The sequence below is a fragment of the Toxotes jaculatrix genome, chromosome 5, assembly GCF_017976425.1.
Source record: "Toxotes jaculatrix isolate fToxJac2 chromosome 5, fToxJac2.pri, whole genome shotgun sequence".
Lineage (NCBI taxonomy): Eukaryota > Metazoa > Chordata > Actinopteri > Toxotidae > Toxotes > Toxotes jaculatrix.
This window is the reverse complement of record NC_054398.1, coordinates 26,256,400-26,278,008: the sequence shown is the minus strand read 5'-3', so window position 1 is coordinate 26,278,008 and position 21,609 is coordinate 26,256,400. Positions and strand designations below refer to the sequence as shown.

Here is a 21,609-nt window from a genome sequence, read left to right as displayed (position 1 = left end):
GAATCTCTGGGAAAAAAAAAAACATGTTAAATGTTATGGTAATGTGAGTTATTATAACTGTACCTGAACTACAGCAGGTGAATTCTGTTTCAGATTAAAGGAACATGCCGCTTTCTTTTTTCTTTTTCTTTTTCATATTTTAGCTCAAGAACTACTCATTATGAATACTTTTCACTGCTGGTGACATTTTTTCTAAAGCTCTTAAACCAGGGGTGTCCAAACTGTTCCACAAAGGGCCGTGTGGCTGCAGGTTTTTGTTCCAACCAATGAAGAGCACACAGTTTGACCAATCAACTGTCTGAAGACTGAGATCAGTTGATTAAATGAGTCGAGTCTGGTGTGCTGCTGCTTGGCTGGAACAAAAACCTGCAGCCACACGGCCCTTTGTGGAACAGTTTGGACACCCCTGTCTTAAACTCTCAGTTAGTGTGTCCTTGAATGCATCCGTTCATTTGGCACTTATTGTAATGTATAACAGCAGGTGACTGGTCCCAGAGGGCTGGAAGCCTCAATTTAGCCTTATTTTAAATAAATGTTGCAGACCTAAACTATTTCATCAAAACTTACAAAAAAAATACAGAATCTAGCATGGTGTAATTTTCTCTACCCCCCGTGTGAGGTTACAAGAATTTAAAGCCTTCATGAGACTATTTCTTTTTTATAAAGGAGAAAAAAAAGCTCAGGAGGAAAGAGAAAATCTGCTCATGGCTCCATCAGTTACAGCAGTTGGCATAACAACCAACAGTAGGAAACTCAGCGATATTGTTGGAGTTTTGTGATCAGCTTTTTGACCTTTTTTGACCAATCAGGTTATTATCACTATCGGCATGTGCACAGGGGGCGTTCAGGGGCCGTAGGACATACTGGTCCACAACTCAGAGAGCAATCGGCCTGTATGACAGAAAATGGCTCCCTGCAGCTTCCCCTGCAAACAAACCATTTTCTTTTTAAAGAGATTGAGGAAGCAGAGTGGAGCAGCCTGTGGCGGCTTCTGTAAGTACTTGATCTGTATGAAAACTAAACACTCCACCATCCACCCACCGCCCGACAGCCAAGACGCCGCTGCCGCTGTCTCATGGTATTAGTGCTGCTCGGCTGCTCAGTAAAAAGAGATTCCTTAAAATTCTAAAGATTGCTTTGGGCTTCCATGGCTCCTCGTCGAGCTGAGGCTCAATAAAGCAGCCAAAAAAACTTGTGCCCTCGCTGAGAAGACGAAACATTCATTTCACACTGGCGTCTTCACGGAGCAGCAGGAAATGGGCTTTAAAAGCCAGACAGATACGGCCTGGCTCGACAGCGGGGCTCTTTGTGCTGGAAAATCATCTCGATGGGGAAGAGTGGATGTGACCGACTGAAATACACGTAACTTCACATTAAATATCTCGACTGCACTTTCAGACACTAAGTAAAACAATCACACAGGACAGGAAAGAGAGGTCAATCAGTCAATACTTTTACAATTCATTAATCACTTGAAGATTTATTGCCATTGCTTATTATATGTTATCCCTGATATATCACTATCCGTATATGCTTTGGCCAATAAATAACAAGAAATGTGACCACAGAAATGTCAATGACATGTTTGAGGTCATTTAAATGACAGTAACATGTCTATGTTACAGCCTCAATGGAAACTGGTTAGAAGTGGTGAATGTGACGGATTCCAGCTCATCTCATTATCAATGTAGTGACTAGATGATGATCTAAACCATCACCCAACATATTAAATGTGTGGTTTTACTGTGATATTTTGAAGATTTTCTTTATTTGGTGTTGTAAAAGTATAAATTTTAGCATTAAATAGAAAATTTTTAAGAATGTTTAACGCTTGTAAAATACTTTCTTACGTCTAGTCTTACGTTCTTAAACTGGATCCCCTCAATGCATTTACGTTAGTTAGTACTCTTAGTACTTCTTTCTTCTTTCTCTTATTTTAGTATAAAAATTTTTTTTTCTTGTTTCAACTTTGTGTGTTATGGGACTTGTCAGTCCAATTCGTCTGTTTTGCACCAACAACACCACGTCAAATTCCTTGTATGTGTAACATACCTGGCAATAAAGTTTTCTGATTCTGATTAACAGCTTCAGCAACCGAACAGCTAGCATAAACACAATGACGAGCCGAGTAACAAAGGAAAACACTTTAGCACCAGTGTCAGGACAAGATTTCCAGTGAACACAACAGATATTAAAATCCACTAAGTTTCCTAATCACATTACTGCTCCCCAGAAGATGAATCATTTGGATTTTAACTCCATAATCTTCCAATTCAGTGACCAGTGGGCATCTGATCATGTGATGTTCATTAGTATGTTCTTTTGTTATGTCCTACACTTCCATACTGTGGCTCACCATGAGGAGGATCATCATTGTTTTCTAGGCCTTAATATTTAAGCTGCCAAGATATTAAACATCCATAACAGACATCAAAGTGAACAGTAATAGAACCACATTACAGGACAGGCTGGCTTTAAAAGTTCCTTATACCAGCTCTAAACTGGGGAGGACTGGTTTCCAGTACTACAGACCTTACGACTGGAATGAGATGCAAAAGCGAACAGAAATAACTGACACTTATTCCTCCGAGAGACTTTAAAGTTCTACTCACTGACATTTTTATCAGTACTTGTGACAACTGTAATTGGTGATGACTGGTTTGTGTGACTGAACTGTCTTGTTATGATGTTGTAAAAGAGATCTTTAACTCAAAGAGACTTTCTGATGAAATAAAACCAGTAGAAATCCCTTCAACACTAAGACAATCTGCTCGAGTAGAAGGATTCCCTACAACATCTGTTTGTTCATCAACACTCAACATGACTAAACCAATAGTTTATTTACTGTAATCTCTGGAAGAGTGTTCACCGAGGGCCTGGGTTGTGTAGTTTGGCTCCTTATCTCTCTTCATGAATAAGAGAAGGAGGTCGAGGCCGCTGTGGAATCAGACGGCCGCCAAGGAAATCCAGGCCCCCCACAACGTTTAAACACCTTCAGGAGCAGGGTTTGTTTTTCAAACTGGTGAGCAGAGTTGGACCATTTTCTTCTACATGAACATAACAACCATTTTCTTCTTCAAAAGGTTGATAAAGAGCCAAAAGAACAGACTGTCAGCTTATCTCACACAGGAAAATGCTGAAAAATCAGTTTGGGTTTTTTTTTTTTTTTTTAAAAACTCTGCTCCTCAGATTAGACATTCCACCCACTCACATTCACAGAGAGATAAATCTGTCCAAAGCTGTATCTTCTAAATAAATGATCTGTACATGAGATGAAGACAGACGAGAGCTGTGTAATGAGGCATCAGTGTGAATGTGGATCTGAACTCTCGCTTGTTTGAGTGATGCTCTGCTGCCTCCTCAAGCGCCAGGAGAAGCAGCGTTTCTGTTGCGGTCTGTGGATTTCGGGGGGGAGATTTGAGCCTGCGGGCCGATATGAAGCCTCATTTTCCTCATAGCTGTGTTCACTAAAGAGGAAACAGAGTGGGAGTAAAGAGCGAGTCGCATTAGAGCGTGACCCCCCCCCCCCCCCCCCCCCGAAAAATAAAAAATAAAAAAAACATTCAATGACATGGAAATGTGCACTTGGTCGACCGTGAGTGCTAAAAAATGAGATAATGAGCGGAAGCTGTCAGAGCTGAACACAGACTGAGAAGATCACAAGGACAATGTGACTATAACAATCAACGGCTAAAACTTTCTCCACAGAGTTTCCGATTGTGTCCGTTAAAGAAAACAAAAGATTCACTACTGAATCATAGCAAATGAATCCGAACCTCCTCTATGAGTCTGAGCACAGAAGTCAATTATGCATATATTAGACTGCAGTTACGCAGTTTATGTATGGCTGATATGCATCGTGCAACTTTACATATATCTGATCATCAACACTAATGATATCCGATTCAGAGTACTTGTCATGTTGTGTAACTTTTCAACAGTGAGAAGCTGAAGTCAGAGGATCACCAAACTCTTTAGAACTGATCCTGTAGGAACCTGGAATATCAAATTTCACAAAAAAAAAAAAAAACATTTAACGTTTGTCAAGATATTTCGCTCAAAGCCAGAAAGGTCAATCTACTGGTGGCACGCGAGGAAAAGTCAGAGGGTCAACAAAGTCATTAGGAGTCATCCTCTGGGAGCCATGAATATTTGTGCCAATCCATCCAACATTTGCCAAAAGCACCAAAGCAATGGCCCAACCATCTGTGACGTGTCAAAGACCAAACCCCTTCACTGTCACTTCATCTTCATCTTCATCATCATCATCATCATCATTACCATCATCTTCATCTACTACAGTCTGATCTGCAGACAGATCTGCTGCCTGTCAATGACAGATATTTCTAAACACTAGGGGTGGGCAACAGACACAGTCTTGACATTTAGCACAAATGAGTGATATTGATAAGTAATTTACAATAAATGTATCAGTCAGTTTAAAAGCACTGTGGCTGCTGCCTTAAATGTTACACGGTGTTAGCTGCATAGTATTAAATTGTTAATTAAAAAATAAATGATAGTTTAGACCCATAACACCCTGCAACACTGAATACACCCCTTGAGCTTCATTTTAAAAGAACCCTGTAGAGTTTTCTCATATAACTTCAGTTTACATTCAGTGCTACTCAATAAAACCCAATGCGTGTATCCTTGAGGTTCAATAAACCTGTTAAATGTGTTTCCTTAGCATTAATGGTGTTAAATGTATATTTCGACTATTGTTGATATCGCTCAATATGAAAAAAAAGAAGACTAACAGCAGCTGCAGGTTCAGCAGGAGGAGAAAATGAGGCGAATGAAGTAACCAGGTAAACAGCTGCGTCAGTTTCTGCTGAGACAGAAAGAAGAGAACTGCAGGAGGGAGAGAGGAGAAGATAAATGGATAAATGAAGAATGGTAGAGTCAGGAAAAAAACTGAAAATGAGAGATGGACAAATGGATGGGAAGAGACAAGAAGAGCTGTGGGCAAGTAATGTAGAGAGACTCTGAGGCTGGAAACAGGCGAGAGGAAGAAACACCTGAAAAACTATGAGTTCATCAGAGTTTTGTTTAAGAGCCAATGTTGCTGAAGTCAGGATTCAGGCTTCTGAACCAGAAGGACTCTCAGGGATCAGTCACGAGTTCTGAGTTCACCCGTCAGCAAAACATCTGGTTGTTGAGGACGTGTGGTCTAACTATCAGAAACTGTACTGTAGTTGTACCTGGCTGTGCCACTAGATGGTGCCTACTGTTTAATTAGATGGCGTTACACACATACGTTTGCTGACCCCTGTACGATCCGGGCAGATAATTAAACGAACACACCTCCCTGATTGGGAGCATGTTAGCATGCTGACATTAGCATTTAGCTCAAAGCACCATTGTGAAATAAACTGTATCAACAGAAATTCAACATGTCCATGGCACCGACTGTTCTCACACAACAGCAAGAACCTGCATTTCACATAGAGCGCATGCTTCTCTACATATTAAGCAAGTAGGTTGCAGAGAAGAGAGCAGACCGAGCTCAGTGACAACTGGAGCTGAAGGAGACTCTGTCAGATGTTGAAACAAAAAAACACCCTGCAGGAAGCAGAACTCTTCACATGGGTGAAGAGTCAGCATGGGCGGACGAGTTCATACGTCTGCAGTCGAGCTACGGTCTCTACGGTCATTAACACTGTGCTGTCTATACAGTCTGTATGGATCCAAAGCTACGCATGAAAAACATATCTGCTCAAAGTCTGTATAAGTTAAACCTGCTTCATCAGGCTTTACTAGATGAACAGAAGCTTATTCAAGTGACTCAAACGAAACCATTGATGCAAAAACATGTTAAGCTATGAGAGGCACAAATTGCGTACACAGTACAGTGCAATCTACATGGTCTTCATCTCCCTATGCACTCCCTATGAGTGTTTCTGCTGATGAAGGTGGTGTAGGAGTGACAGACTGACAGCTGAATGTGACAGTTTGTTGGTTTGATCAAGTCTGCAGAAGGTTTCTGCCTTTCTTAAACAAGTACCATTCAAATAAATGTCTTATCATCTGTGTGTGTGTGTGTGTGTGTGTGTTCGCTGAAGGAATCAACGATGGGGGAGGCAACACACACACACACACACACACACACACACACACACACACACACACACACACACACACACACACACACACACACACACACACACACACACACACCGACTGCAGCCCTCCTCCTCTACCTTCTCCTCGCTCTCTTGTTCTCAGCTTCTCTTTTCATCATAATGGGCTCCTTTCTCTCCTAATGGCCTTCTTCTCCCAGAAACGCCTCAGTCGATTTCACACAATATCACCGATGATTCACCAGAGGAGCCTGGTAATTGGGGGGGAATATTCCTATTCAAACACTTCTTTAGTGGAAAAGCTCTTAGTGTGTGTCACACTGTGTGAATGTGAGGTGAATTGACTGACGCTTGTCAAAAAAATTCAATCAAAAAGACACCTTGCTCATGATATAGCACTCCGAGCTTTAAGTGCTTGAAGTGTTTTGAAAGGGTTATTCTTCTTTACCATTTAGCGTCCAGATCAGCGTTTACGTGACTGTGTGGACCCTCCTGTGGGTTAAATATGATCACGTATTGTAATATTTTTGAACCAAACCTTTTTGGATTGTGACACCATTAAATGAATAGCTTGGTCCAGGTTGCTTTCATCACCCGGTGGAGGCCAATTAAACCAAAGAGATAAATCTTTCTCAAAAGATTTTCTCTGAGAACTGTTTGAAAATATAAAATTAGTATATCACAGAGAGGAGAAAGAGAGTGGAAATCAGGGAAACTGTTTACTGTGGCACTTCAGGTTCTAAAACAGAAAATCACTCCTCGACAACTTAAATCAGTTTACGCAACATGAGCGAAGGTATTTCTCGCCGCACTGTTAAGGAGCAGAAACAGAATCTAAATTTAAGCTGCACTTAATTAACATTCACACCTCAGCTGAGAGTTTTCACAAACCTGACAGTCTCCTCATACAGAAAAAAAATAAAAAACAACAATCTCACACTCAGACTTTAGTCACATGGGGTCTGTGTTTCCTTTTTCAGGTTTGTCTCTCTGTCCTTATCAACGTCTTAGTTCACACCAACCTTATCAGGACAGAGGTAAAATGCTGCAAATACCACAGTGTGATCACAAGTCAAACACACTCAGTGTTTCCTGTGGATCACGAGGTTTTGGGGTGGGGTGGGGGTCGGATCATGATGTTTTTATTTGTTTACAGTGAATCTTTGTTGTATTTGAGTGATCAGAAGTATAGCGGCATCATATTCTCCAAAAAAAAATAAAAATAAAGGAAGCCACTTAGGCTGTGTGAGTCAAGCTTGTTTGACGCGTGTCCATATACATATCTGATTAAAAGAATCCCATAGTCAGCGTCGACTTCATTCATTCAGTTTAATCTTTGTTCCTTCTTATACAACGTCCATTTCAAAACTCATTATGATAACAAAAATTGATCAAACTACTCGTTCAAAACTAAACGGTCAAACTACACGGTCAAAAACTTTTTCGGCGAGGCACCACACAGCCTTCGAACTAACTCACTAGGCGCACCTGTGCGCCTCACTTGACCTGAATAACTTTGGCTCCACCCATAGACAAACGGGGCGGCAGACCACCTTGAAACTTATAACATAAATCCACAATTTGCATTTAAGCACATGGAATATAGCCTAACAAAACAAGAAGAAATACATTAAATAAATCACTCTTATTTTGGCTACACACCCGGCCCCTAATTATGGGGCAGCAGGACACATAATTACTTAACCTAAATGATTTAACCATTCTACCAATAACTAAAAAGCTTGTGCCATCAATACAAAGAAAATACATCATACAAAGTACAATCATGGACACTAATATTCAATCCAATGTGCCTTTATGGGGCAGCGATCCGCCTACACCCCTTAGCTGGCATCACAGACCAGGCACAGCCTGGTAACAGGCCTTTCCAGGATACTTGATTTTGTCTTCACAAATACACTCCGCACCAGGCCCTTTGCATCCAGCCTGGTTTGCACTACTCTTCCCAACAGCCAAGAACTGCGTGGGGCCTTTTCGTCAAGGATCATTACAATGTCACCAGGTTTGAGGTTTTGCTTGACCCGATTCCATTTCTGGCGCTCTTGCAGACTAGGCAGGTACTCCCGCACCCACCTTTTCCAGAACAAATCTGAGAGATACTGAGTCTGTTTCCATCTCCTACGTCCTCCTACTGTCTTCTTTATTGAACAATCCAGGCGGCAGTAATGGCTGCTTCTTTAGTAGTAGTAGATGATTTGGGGTTAGCGCTTCAAGGTCGTTTGGGTCATCTGAACATGTAGTGATTGGCCTATCATTGATTATTGCTTCCACTTCACAAAGTAGAGTTTGCAGACATTCATCATCCATTGTCTGTTCCTGGAGCACTGACCTTAAGACCTTTTTAACCAGCCTTACTTGCCTCTCCCACACACCACCAAAGTGTGATCCGGCAGGTGGATTAAACTCCCACTGAATTCCTCTGGCTGCAAGAGCATCATGTACCTTTGTTTGATTCATTTTGAGTATAGAAGCACGCAGCTCTCTTTCAGCTCCGACTAGATTTGTACCATTATCAGACCTTATCAAAGACACTTGACCTCTTCTGCACATGAAACGTCAAATAGCATTTATACATGAATCTGTGTCCAGTGTGTGGGAAACTTCAATGTGCAGGGCACGAGTCGTCAGACATGTAAACAACACACCATATCTTTTAACAATGCTACGACCCCGCTTGACCTCTATAGGTCCAAAGTAGTCCATGCCTACACTTGTGAAGGGAGGCTTATCAGGCAACAGTCTATCTACAGGGAGGTCAGCCATTTTTTGGCTTTGGGCTCTTGCCTGATCTTTCCTGCATTTCACACACTTGGAGAGGGTTTTTCTTACTGCTGAATTTGCTGCAGGTACCCAGTATCTTTGACGGAGGCGGGCCAGCATGTAATTTCTGCCAGAGTGGCCTGTTTTTTCATGTATATCCAACAACAGCAATGTGGTTGCATGGTGATTTTTTGGCATGATAACAGGATATTTGGCCTCTTCTGGCAGAGCAGATCTACTTAATCGGCCACCGACTCTCAGTATGCCATCTTGAAGTACTGGGTCCAATTTGCGGATCATGCTTTGTTTTCGAATAGGTAGTTTACCCTTTTTCAAAGCAATAACTTCATCCTTGAAGCTCTGGTGTTGACAGTGCCGAACAATCTCTGCTTCTGCTGCAGCAAGCTCCTTTACTGTCAGAGGACCTTGGCACAAAGGTTTGACCTTTTGACCCTGATTTTTGATGTTGGTGTCATCATGCGCCATTGTAGAATCGGAACCTCTTCTTCTTTTAGCTATGCACATCAGCTGACCTTTAACCCTGAGGATCCATGCTATGGCTCTTTTAAGGCGCCACCAACTTCAGAAATGATTTATCAATTTGTCCATTACACATGGGCCTTCAGTTATCTTTGCATGATATACAGCAACTGCTTTTCCCACTTCATCATCATCTTCAGATAGTTTGAAATCTTTGCAGCCATTTATTTCCATTCTGCTTGGGTCTTTTAGGAATGATGGTCCTTCTATCCAAGTCTTGTAGGCCAGAAACTTCTCTGCTGAGAGTCCACGTGAGGCACAATCTGCTGGGTTTTCACGGGTTTCAACATGATTCCACTGGTTGACACTCGTAGCTTCCCTGATAACCGCAACTCTGTTAGTGACGAATGTCTTCAGCCTCAGTGCATCATTTGCAATATATCTTAGCACTGCTGTACTATTCGTCCAGAAAGCTGAGGGCTGAAGTTCCTTTCTTATCACTTTATCCATGCTGACAGCTACCACTGCTGCCGCTAGCTCCATTCTGGGAGTCGTAGTTTGCTTTAAGGGAGCTACTCGTGCCTTTCCCATCATAAAGGCGCAGTGCACCTGGTTCATGCTGTTTGTCAGCTTCAGATAGGAAACTGTCCCATACCCAAGTTCACTTGCATCAGAAAAATGATTTAACTGAGCTACCACAGCTTGTCCAAATCCCTCTGGCTTGATGCACCTGTTCATCTTAAAAGAGGACAGCAGAGGGAGCTGATTCTCCCAGGTAGTCCAAGCCTTTACATAACTTTGAGGGATTTCTTCATCCCAAGACAACTTTGCTTTTGAAAGTCTTTGCAGCAAGATTTTGGCAGGAAGAACAACAGGAGCTAGGAAACCAAGCGGATCATAGATGGAGCTTACGATAGACAAGGCACCTCTTCGTGTCAAAGGTTTCTCTTTGTTAATGACTCTGAATTTGAAGGTGTCAGTGTTTTCACACCAAAGCACGCCTAAAGCCCGTTCAACTGGAAGAGCATCTTTTGTCAAGTCCAGATCTCTCACTTCCTTGGCCCTGTCATTTTCAGACACAGCTTTTAACAGTGCACGGCTATTGCTAGTCCATTTTGTGAGATGGAATCCACCTGAAGCACACAGCGCTGTGAGATCTTTCCTTAGAGCAATAGCATCCTCTTCACTGCTGACTGCTTTGAGGCAGTCATCCACATAAAAGTTCTTTAGAAGAGTATCCACAGCTTCATTCCCTGAGTTGGTTCGGTTATCAACAGCTGTTGTCCGCAAAGCAAAATTTGCACAACTTGCAGAAGAAGTGGCACCAAATAAGTGAACCACCATCTTATATTCAGCTATCTGCTGCGTCAGATCCCCTTCTGGCCACCAAAGGAAGCGTAGAAGGTCTGTGTCCTCCTCTGGAACTCTGACTTGATGATACATGGCTTCAATGTCAGCCATCATTGCCACTTGCTCTTGTCTAAAGCGAGTCAGCACACCCACAAGTGTGTTAGTCAAATCTGGGCCTTGAAGCAGCTCTTTATTCAGAGAAGTTCCTTGGAAACTAGCAGCACAGTCAAACACTACCCGCAGCTTCTTCTTCTGCGGGTGGTACACTCCATGGTGTGGGATGTACCACACTTTGCCGTCCTGTGGACTGAGCTGTGATCCAGGCACCTTGACTGCATAACCCTTTTTTAGCATGTCTTCAATGCATTCTGTATACTCTCCCATGAAATTCAGAATTTCTGCTCAGCTTCTTTTTCAGAGCAAGTGCACGTAGAACTGCTACATCACGATTGTTTGGCATTTTGAGATCAGCATTTTTCACCGGGAGCTTGATATGATAATGACCATCCTTATAGCTCACAGATTTAGACACAGAGTTCATGAACCTCTGGTCTTCCACTGACATTTCTGTCTCCTCTTTAAAGTGATGCTCAGGAAAGTCAACAAGGTATTGCTGCTTAAGCAATTTTTCCACAGTACTCACTGAAATACGATTCACAAAGACAAGGTGCTGCTTACCATCCTTCTGTTCTCTCATGGGTCCATTGACAGTCCATCCTAGAATTGTTCTTATAGCATATGGGCCATTGTTTCTGCTGTGTATTACCTCCCATGGTTCAAAAGCTTCCGGCACATCATTTCCAATGAGCAATCCTACGTTTGCATTTATGTGGGGCAGTTTCACCTGTTTGAGGTATGACCATCTGTCAATGTCCTTTTGTTTGGGAATATTTTCCTTTCCCACAGGGATTTTTGCTTGCGTGAAAACCTTTGAAAGACTGATGTATGTTTTCTCTTCCAACCCACAGACTTCTAAATCTTTCATTATGCATCCTTTTATCTGTTTGACTGACCCCATCGTGCTTAAGATGAGCTCTGTCTCCTTGCCTTGCAGGATTAACTGCCTTGCCAGCGTGTCAGTGCAAAATGTGCCTGTACTTCCAGGGTCCAAAAAGGCATATGTTTCCAAAATTTTTGTTCCCTTTTTTGACTTGACACGAACTGGGAGTATGGACAAAATGCAGCCATCTCCGGCCCCATTAGAGGCAGTGGCAACTTGATTTAGGCTCACTAGCGCACTTGAGATTGCTTGGTCACTGATACTGTTTTCTGTTTGACAATTTGCATTTGTGTGTTTTGAGCTGCTTTCATTTTTGTGAATATGTAACAAATCAGGATGTTTCTGCGAACATATTTGACATGTAGCTCTCCTTTTGCACTGCTGGCTTACATGCCCTTTAGACAAGCAACCAAAACAAAGTCCAGTCTTTCTTAATATGTCCAGCTTCTCTTTGTGAGTTTTTTTTTAGATGTCATGGCATTCTACCATGGCATGATTTCTTTTGCAGAATAGGCATGGCTTGCTGAAGGCAGAACTACTAGGCACACTTGTGGTCTTGGACTTATCATTTACATATTCTTTAGAGAGAGACACATTAGTGGCAAAGCTGCTCCTTTTTGATTTATCTTTCTTTGCCACCTTTTCCAGCATGCTTAGTTTTCTCTCTTTCATTTCTCCATAAGCAGGACAATTCAGGTCTCCGAAGAGTGGATCATTAATGATCTTTGCTTCTCTGTCAACGAATATAACAAGGTCCACAAACTTTACTCTTGCTCCTTTTCTTTCCTTTAATTCAAAAGCCATAGTTATCCACTTTTCCCTGATTTTATATGGCAACTTTGAAACAATGACTCTCATGTTGGTTGGGTTATCCAGCTCATCCATATAATCCAAATCCTGTAAGGCATTAGAACAACTCACAAGGAAAAGAGAAAAGCTACTGAGGGCTTTAGCATCTTCTGATTTCATCTGTGGCCATTGAAAAAGCTTCTCTTTTAGGGCTGTTGCAATCTTTAAGGGGTTTCCGTAACAGTCTTCCAGTAGCCGCATAGCTTCTCTATAGCCACGACTTGAGGGCATGTGCTGACAGCTTTTTACAAGGTCATGAGGCTCGCCTCTTGTAAACTGTTCCAAAAAATAAAGCTTGTCAACATCGTCATCTGTCTTAGAACTCACTGCATGCTCAAAGGCCTTCAGGAAAGATCTGAAATCAAGTGGGTCACCACAGAAGACAGGAACATCACGTTGGGGCAGGTAAGCTAATCGCTGATGCTTAGCAATCATTTCAGTGATGTCAGTCTGTTGTCTGAGAATGGCAAAAAGCTCATTTGCACTTGCTGGATTCTGCTGCTGCTCACTCTGTGCTGCCAGATTTGCCTCTTTGGATCTTTGCAATTGAGGTTTGCTGTGTGTAGGTCTACGAACCTTGGGTTTAGCTCCAAGAACTATGCTTGAGGGCTTGCCAAACATGTGAGCATGCTCTTGAATAACATGAATAGCCTCCGCTTGAGAACTTAACCCTCCTTCATCAGTATTTTCATTATCAGCACATTCATTGCATCACCTGGCTGAGGATCTTCATATCCTTCATAAACCTTAATTTTGGCATTTGACACAGCTAAAGCTGTTTGAATCTCAAGTTGCTCCTTCTCGAGAGAGAGCTGGGCCTCTTTAAGAAGAAGAGCCTGTCTTTGCTTCAGTGCAGCTGCCTTTGCCTCTAGGGCTGCCCGTCTTGCCTCCTCTCTGCAGCGAGCAGAAGAAGCTGATGACCGACTGGAGCTTTCACTACCAGACCTTGATCCACTATTCACTGATGCCAATGACACACTGTCCATATGTGTCGGCTCTTGAGCCGTTTCAGTGTTTTCAGCATGGATTTGTTTATCCTGGAGCCACTTTTCAACACCTTGAATGAATGTTATGAATTTGGCCAACCTAGGTTTAAACCATTCTTCCTGGTCAGAATTGAGATCATCCTTAGGAAGATACTGCAGGACATCTTTATTGAATTTTTTGAATACTGCCAAGGTTGCATTAAGGTCTTTTAATTTTAACTTAACGTTCTCAAAGTTGCATTCATCCATCATAAGCTCTTCAATATCATTAGCCTTAGCAGTGAGCTGTCTCAGCTTTACTCTCCGTGCATTGGTGTAATGATTAAGTCTTTCTTCCATACCCTTCTCCGTGAGCTTGGGCGCCCTCTTTTGGACACCGTTTGCAGGTGCAGCGCCATCTGGAACTTCCTCCATCGTTACCAAGCGCTCCACGTTACAGTCCAGGTAGCCCACAGGAAAGTCCAAGGTGTACTTTAAGCCGATCGGCCATGCAGACTGCTCCTATACCTCGGTCCAGAGTCCAATGGCATCCAAATTGCTTGACAATAAGTCTCAGCGGCAACATCCGACAGTCTTTCAATCCGTCACCGCCGAAAGTTTTTGACTTAGATTATAGCGGCATCATATTCTCCAAAAAAAAAAAAAAATAAAGGAAGCCACTTAGGCTGTGTGAGTCAGGCTTGTTTGACGCGTGTCCATATACATATCTGATTAAAAGAATCCCATAGTCAGCGTCGACTTCATTCATTCAGTTTAATCTTTGTTCCTTCTTATACAACGTCCATTTCAAAACTCATTATGATAACAAAAATTGATCAAACTACACGTTCAAAACTAAACGGTCAAACTACACGGTCAAAAACTTTTTCGGCGAGGCACCACACAGCCTTCGAACTAACTTACTAGGCGCACCTGTGCGCCTCACTTGACCTGAATAACTTTGGCTCCACCCATAGACAAACAGGGCGGCAGACCACCTTGAAACTTATAACATAAATCCACAATTTGCATTTAAGCACATGGAATATAGCCTAACAAAACAAAAAAAAAGAAATACATTAAATAAATCACTCTTATTTTGGCATCTACAAGAAGAGTCTTTCCTGTTCCTGTCATTCACCTTCATCTGGCAGCTGTTGCAGTTAAAGTAACCTCAGTCTGTGCTGATGACTCGGATCACTGATAACACGTAAACGAAGTAGGTGGAGAAGTAAGCACAAACTCATGCCGCTGCATCGTCCTCTGTGAAACCGATTTCATTGGTCAAACTCTAATTTGTCACAGACAAGATTTATTCCATAGCACATAGTTTAACGTCTGATTTGAAAAAAACATAAGGATGAACGACCAATATTTTTATCCCATAGAGCAATTTCAAAACTGTGACACTAAAATGTGCCTTAAATGTGAAGCGGAGAGCTGTACAGAAAACTGTGCTCCGCTTCAGGTCAGGGTCATGCTGTTATTTTTATTTATTTATTTATTTGCTCCACTTACATTTCACTGAGCCGTATATAAACGAGTGACTTCCAGATGGGCTCATTCAACACTTAATTTCAAACTCATTACTCTGACAGTTGTTTTAAGCTAAGTAATTGCGTTGATGAAGAGTATTTCCAGCGTTTAGATGTGGTTAAAGGTGGTTTGTGTAATGAACCGGCTCTCTCTGATTGTGAAGAGCTCTTTGACGCGTCCAGGGTCGAGGGCAGATGTGCGTCACAAGGACAGAGCGGAGAGCTGTGCACACTGTAGAATAGTAAAACAGTCCCTGCTTGGCCTCACAAGCTCACCATTTAACTGACTCTGTAACAACAACTGACAGATTAGCACTTCATACAGCGATAATTAAGACAATTAATGAGAAAAAATTAACTTCACTAAGGCAAATGATTGGTAAATGGAGCAAATACTAAGGACTAAAAGTCATTTTCTGTCACCATTAAAAGTATAAATTCACTGATGAATTCTCCACAGGAAGACGAAGCTCCCACTGTCTGTTCTGAACAACTTCAAAACATTACACTGAGCTAAAATAATCACTGCAGTAGTTTTCTCTTTGGTCTTGCTGATTTATGAGATGGGCTGCAAACAGGGATGCACACACCAACACTGTGTTTAACCACATCTCAAGTTACGCAGGCCCTACGCAGGTAGGAATCAGTGTCATGTTCCAAAACAAATCCAAAAGCAAATCCTTTAACTTTGTTGCAATTATATCTGTTATATTAACTGTGCTAATAATATTCCAGCATAAAGAAAAAGGAACCAACATGGGCTAATGTTAACATAAAGTTGGCCAATTAAGGTAATCAACAACCATCTGACCCATTCTGGATTCAAAACAGCGATTTTCATCAAAAAGGTGACGAGTTTGCATCCCTGGCCCAGCGATGGACCATAACACTGCTACTGTGGCCTTAAGATCGCAACGTTCTGTATCTGAGAGCATCTGGTAGTTCTGCATTGAAAAAGACGTCCTGACAAACAAACATCTGAAAACATCCACTGAGAGTCTCTGTTGAGCTCTGAGAGCTGAGCCGACGCCAAAAAAACACCAAACCTCCAGCTCACAAACATCCGAGGCCTCGAGGCTTTAAAGATCTGAGGCCAGTTTAAACATTCAGTGACGTTAAATCAAGGTCACAATAAAAGTTCCTCTACAAGCAAGAACAGGAGAGAAACGTCTCACTGAAAGTCTGGCAGGAGTGTTGTGCGCCTCCTGTCAACACTGGTTTAATGGTGGTAAAGAAACAACAGAAAGGCACTGAAACTACACAGAGGTCAATGCAAACTCATTTATCTTCAGCAATATTCAGTCCTGTGTGTAAAGTCAAACAGCAGCTGAGGCTGTGTGGGATTAGCTCTGCAGCTGGAGGTCAGGCAATGTGGTTTCCATAGCTGTAATTCAGTAAATTCTCCTGTTAGAGAGGAGTTATTTTGGATTATTACAGGGTGGACGTCCTTGTAGGGAAAAACTGAAAAGGACAAATGAGCTCCCGGTTTCCTGCCAGCTTTCCTCTGTCGGTACAGCTCCACAGGCCACTCCATACCGATTACCAACACACAAAAGAAATGGACAAAGATCTGCGGGTGCTGCTACACCAAGACTAACACAGAAAAAGACAGAAAAGGCAATTATGGCTGTGAGGGCAACAATTTTTAGACATTACTATTTCATTTGGAGAAAGAGAGCTTTTATACTGGAAGGGACATTTATAAAGACAGATATTTGATAAATTGATGCAGGTATGAGAATCATTCATTCTCTCTTTTTCCAAGTGCTCAGAGAGAAGGAGCTGACATCGGGAAGCGATTTCACAGAAAAGCATAAAACACACAAAAACGATCAGAATCTGAAATCAACAAAAAAAAAGAATTAACTTACTAATAAGACTGACAGTAACAGTGTGTTTTGCATGTAACCAGGTTTAACAGATGTTAGTGAAGTGTTTGTTTGGCCAAACCTGGAATTCAGTGCACCAAACGTTTAAGTAATAACAGGCACCTGCTGAAGAAAGTTCTTTGTTGGGTTTATCAACAGCCAAACATTAACACGCTGTGCATGGTCTGCTCAATAATCACCAAGACTGTGGCATTAAGAGTAAACTGGCTTAATTTTCCTTTGATTATTTGATTGATTGACTTTTACTATTTTGTTTTGTTCTGCCTCTGATTTCATTTGATTTATTTGCTGTAATTTGCTGTCAGGAGTGTTTATGACCTAAATCTATCTAAAAACTGAAGCGATGATGGGAACACGATCAGTAAATGGCCTAAAGTATATAAAAACTGAATTTTTATCCATAACACCATACCTCCACCAAAACTGGGATGGTTTATTGTTATGGTAGGTGGACATGAACATCTGCCTGTGGGGTTAACACTTTAACAGGTGAAGCACGAGAAGAAAATAGAGTTGACAGAAAGGGTCACATGAAGTTTGACATTCATTTCTCGGCGGAGCCTGTGTGGAGTTTAAATACATCTGTTCGGTGTGACAGGCGGGTCAAAAGCTCGAGAAGTGCTTTATAATCTGGTGTCAGTGTGAATCGTCCTAAAACCACACATTAGGCCCTAATGATTAGGGTTTGATGTATTCAACAGAGCTTTGTAATAAACCTGTCTGAGAAAAACAGGACCGACAGCAGATAACCTGCAATGACACAGCTCTGTGTGTGTGTGTGTGTGTGTGTCTATGCGAGTGTGTATCTATGTGAGCGTGTGGTTAGCCTTGTAATTCAATGTGACTTTGTGACTGACGCTGTGTAATTTATTTCTCAGAGACCTGAATAAAGATGGATGTGCTTCCTCGCTGCAGACTCTCTCTCTCTCACACACACACACACACACACACACACACACACACACACACACACACACACACACACACACACACACACACACACACACACAGCAGACTGAGAGAAACCATTTGAAAAAGACATGGGTGGATTTGTTGGGTGTTACATCGAATCTGATATAAGCTGAGTGAATCTGAATCACAGTGGAAACAGCGACTCAACTCAATGAATTCACATGAATCGACATTACCCTCTTAATATTTGGGCAGATGTTTACATCTGCCCAGCTTCTAGAAGCAATACAGAAAAACACTGAACTAATTCACTGATTAGAACGAGAACAAACAAACTAAATGTTTGAAAACGCCCTGAGGGACGTCACAGTGTTCCCTGATCTCAGATAACAACCTCAACATTTAACCCCCAGGTTGGGAACAACAGGCATTAAATTACAACGATATGAAATGTAAATGTAAGGTAAAACCCGTTCTTGTGTAGTACCATGAAGTAAAACAAAAAAGAAAAACAGGTCTAATGAGTGTCAGAGCTCCACAGCTGTATGTTAAAGAGTCCCTGTCTGCAGCGCTGATAAGAACACATGAGAAGCAAAGAGGATCAAAGCTGGAGTTCCACCTCCCAAAGAACGAGGAGGAGAGAGAGGGAACGTGAGATGGAGATCCTTTTTCAAAAATTCACAGTGATTATTGTGTGGAGTGTGATCTGAGGTGAGCCTGAGGCTCTCCGAGCTGCAGAGAACAAACCGGTTTGTTTTGCAGAACAGAAAGGGAAATAAATGTTTAACATAAAGACAGAGGAAGGAGATGAACGCCACACAGGAAACAGTGTCAACAAACACTGAATACAGATTCTTCACAATGCAGGATCCACTGTGGCTCGTAACGTTTAAGGATTTGTAGATTTAAATAAAGTTAACTTGATTTGTAAGTTTTTACGTTTGATCTTCCAGTGCTGATTTTCTGTCAAAATTCGCTGATAAAGATGAATGAGTTGTGGTGGTAGAGTTTTTTTGATTCCTGTCTTTGAGGAATAACAGACTTTTTGTAAAAATTCTCAAATTACTTTCACAGAAGGAAAGATTTGTAAACTAATGTACTGATGTTTATCCTCAGTGGACCACTGTTCTGCTTATTCCCGCTGTATGTGTCTGACGTCTGTGGGTTCAGATTATGACTGGGTTATGACTGAGAATTAAGGACGCGATTTTTGATGCATAATAAATTAAACCTTGAGCTGCAGGAAGTGAAAGCGAAACGTTCTTTTCAGGGTTTAGATTTTGTCTGACCTTCAACTGCCTGGCGAACTCCACGTGGTTGTCGTAGATGAGGACGTTGGCGATGAGGTTCTCTTTCTCCTTGGAGAAGGAGGACGGCCCCTCTGTGACACCTGGCTCGACTATAACCTTCAGCAGAGTGCGAGGACACCTGGTCCCGTCCCACACCTGGACATGAACACAGAAACGTGACGCACAGATGATGAGAATCTGCCGGCCAAGAAGAGGAGGCTGATATTTTCAAACACTGATGGTGATGATGGACAGTCCATCCATTTGTTTGTCCAGCTCTTTGGTCCAGGACTTTGGTCAAAAGTAAACAAGTGTGCAGCATCACAAAGGTTGCGTTTGGTGATGCAACACTTCACAGCCCTCACAAATCTCAACAGTCTCCTGTGTCTTCAGTTTGACGAGTAGAACAGAAAGACATTCACCTCCATTGTACTGAGGTGGAGGACAGAAAGACACAAATATGAGGGACGTAAAACCTGGGCAAATAAAACCAAAGCTGTCTGAGTGGACAACAGAAGGAAGACAGAGAGTATGATTTCTACTTCTGTACTGTAAAGTAAGGTAAAACATTCATTTTAGTGTTTTCTGCTTTTGATTGAATAAAGCTACTTAAACAATTGATTGATCGACTTTTAAAAGATTTTCTGTCACTTAACGAATACATGAATTATTTGTCTAAGCTCTAATACTGTTAGATCCCAGCTTGAATGTGAACAGGCTGCAGCATTTTATCCACTGCGCCTGAAGAAGTTAATCCTGCCTAATCCTTCACAGTCACACTTATTTAAGTTAAACTCCACTGGTTTACAGTGAAGCAGTTGAGAGCAGGGAGCATTTAACAAACTCTTGGTTGATGATGATCTCAGCTGATTAACAAGAGGCATAAAACTTTATTCTTCATCTAAATACTTGTTATGGTTTGGACAACATCCTCTCCTGGTTGTATGGGGTGTGTGACAGCAGGCTGTTACAACTCAGCACAGCTTTAGAAATCAGTGAGAGCAGACTGGCAGCGGACCAGCATTCCCTGCCAAACCCTGTTCAAATTTATCTCCTCTATCAGCCTCACTGGCAGGAAACCAGCCATCACTTACAGCCTCATTTCTGTTCTGAAAACGGAGGTGGCAGGTAAAACAGCTCAGGACCGAGATAAAATACATGAGACCTCCTCCCACTGAGGCTACCAGGCTGTGAAGTACATTCACTAAAAGACAGATGAAGACTGAAGGAAAACAGCTCCATTATTCCAAAGGGACTAAAAACAAAAAAAAACAAACAAACGCATGGACTTCTTCAGTTTCTAAATAAAAGCTGGTCGAAGGTTGTTTTAAAAAGGAACCGTAGTTAGAGGAACAAGGAGGAACAAAACAACAATGGAGCTTCTTAACATTACAATTAACATCCACAGCAAGAGAAAACAGGTGAGTGTGGGTAATAAGAAGATGACAGTAAGAACAAATGGATGTAATGTGACAGTAAACAGCCTCCAGGGAAGCTTCCTGAGGCTGTTAGGAATGTTTCAGTACAGAGCAGTGATCACTGTCACTGCCGGTGTCACTCTGAGCTTAAACTGGGAACAGGTCCACCTGTTAGCTTTTCCACAACTTTCAACTCTCATGGTTGATCCAAGTATTAGTTAATACCATAAAATTAGTTAACACTTTACAAAGTTTGGTTGCTGTCTGGTTCAATTGTTTTTGGTGAACTTACAGACCCAGTAACTATTTTGTCTAGTGACAGGACAGGAATGAACTTTCACACTCAACCACTTTACCAAAAAAACAAATAAACAGCTTCTCTTCAGGTTTCTTACCCTCAGCAGGGTGCAGGTGGTGTCGATGGGGGCTTTGGCCAACAGCTGGCAGGTCAGGTCGAAGTAAGCTTTAGGCTGAACGGCAGACAGAGGGATTGTGGGAAGCGGGGGGAGGAGAGTCTGGTCGGCTGCCCAAGATCGCAGCTCCTCCACAGTGCGACGGTCGTCCTCGTCAAAGTGGAAGGAGCGGCTGGAGGTCCGTGGCTCCACGGCACTGCCCACCGCCCCATCAAACGTCACCACAGAGAAACCAAAGGTGTTGAGCAGTGTCATGGAGTTGTTGAAGAACTTAGTCTGTGTAGATGTAGCATCATGTATTAGTGACCTCTTCAGCTTTAGTTCCTACATTCCTGCTTTCAAAATTATAAAATAACGTAAACTTTTGATTTGGCAACACAACATATGGTTATTAAAAAGACCAGTCTGTATCCGGGACGGACCTTGACTCTGTGCATGCGGACAATGTCTCCGATTTGAAAGATTTTGGGATGTTCCTCCAGTTTCTCACAGAAGATGGTGCAGCCAACCTTCTGGTTGGACTGGTCAGTGATCTTCAGGCTGGAGCAGAAGTCTGTGGAGACAGAAATGTCTCAGAAATCTAAGAAGAAAGAAAGTTTGTCCACCAGACAAACTTTTAAAACAGGCGAATTTAAATGATCCTTA

At 42.0% G+C, this 21,609-nt stretch overlaps 1 protein-coding gene across 1 annotated transcript in view; it reads right to left on the bottom strand.

Moving 5' to 3' along the window:
* The window catches only part of pot1 (protection of telomeres 1 homolog), a 54,960-nt gene that overhangs the window by 9,858 nt on the left and 23,493 nt on the right, over positions 1-21,609 (bottom strand). The window contains exons 8-10 of the mRNA XM_041039195.1: positions 21,387-21,517; positions 20,947-21,240; positions 19,134-19,289 (exon numbers count right to left, since the gene is read on the bottom strand). Of these exons, the coding sequence (XP_040895129.1) occupies positions 19,134-19,289; positions 20,947-21,240; positions 21,387-21,517 (581 nt within the window). The remainder of the gene's footprint in view (positions 1-19,133; positions 19,290-20,946; positions 21,241-21,386; positions 21,518-21,609) is intronic.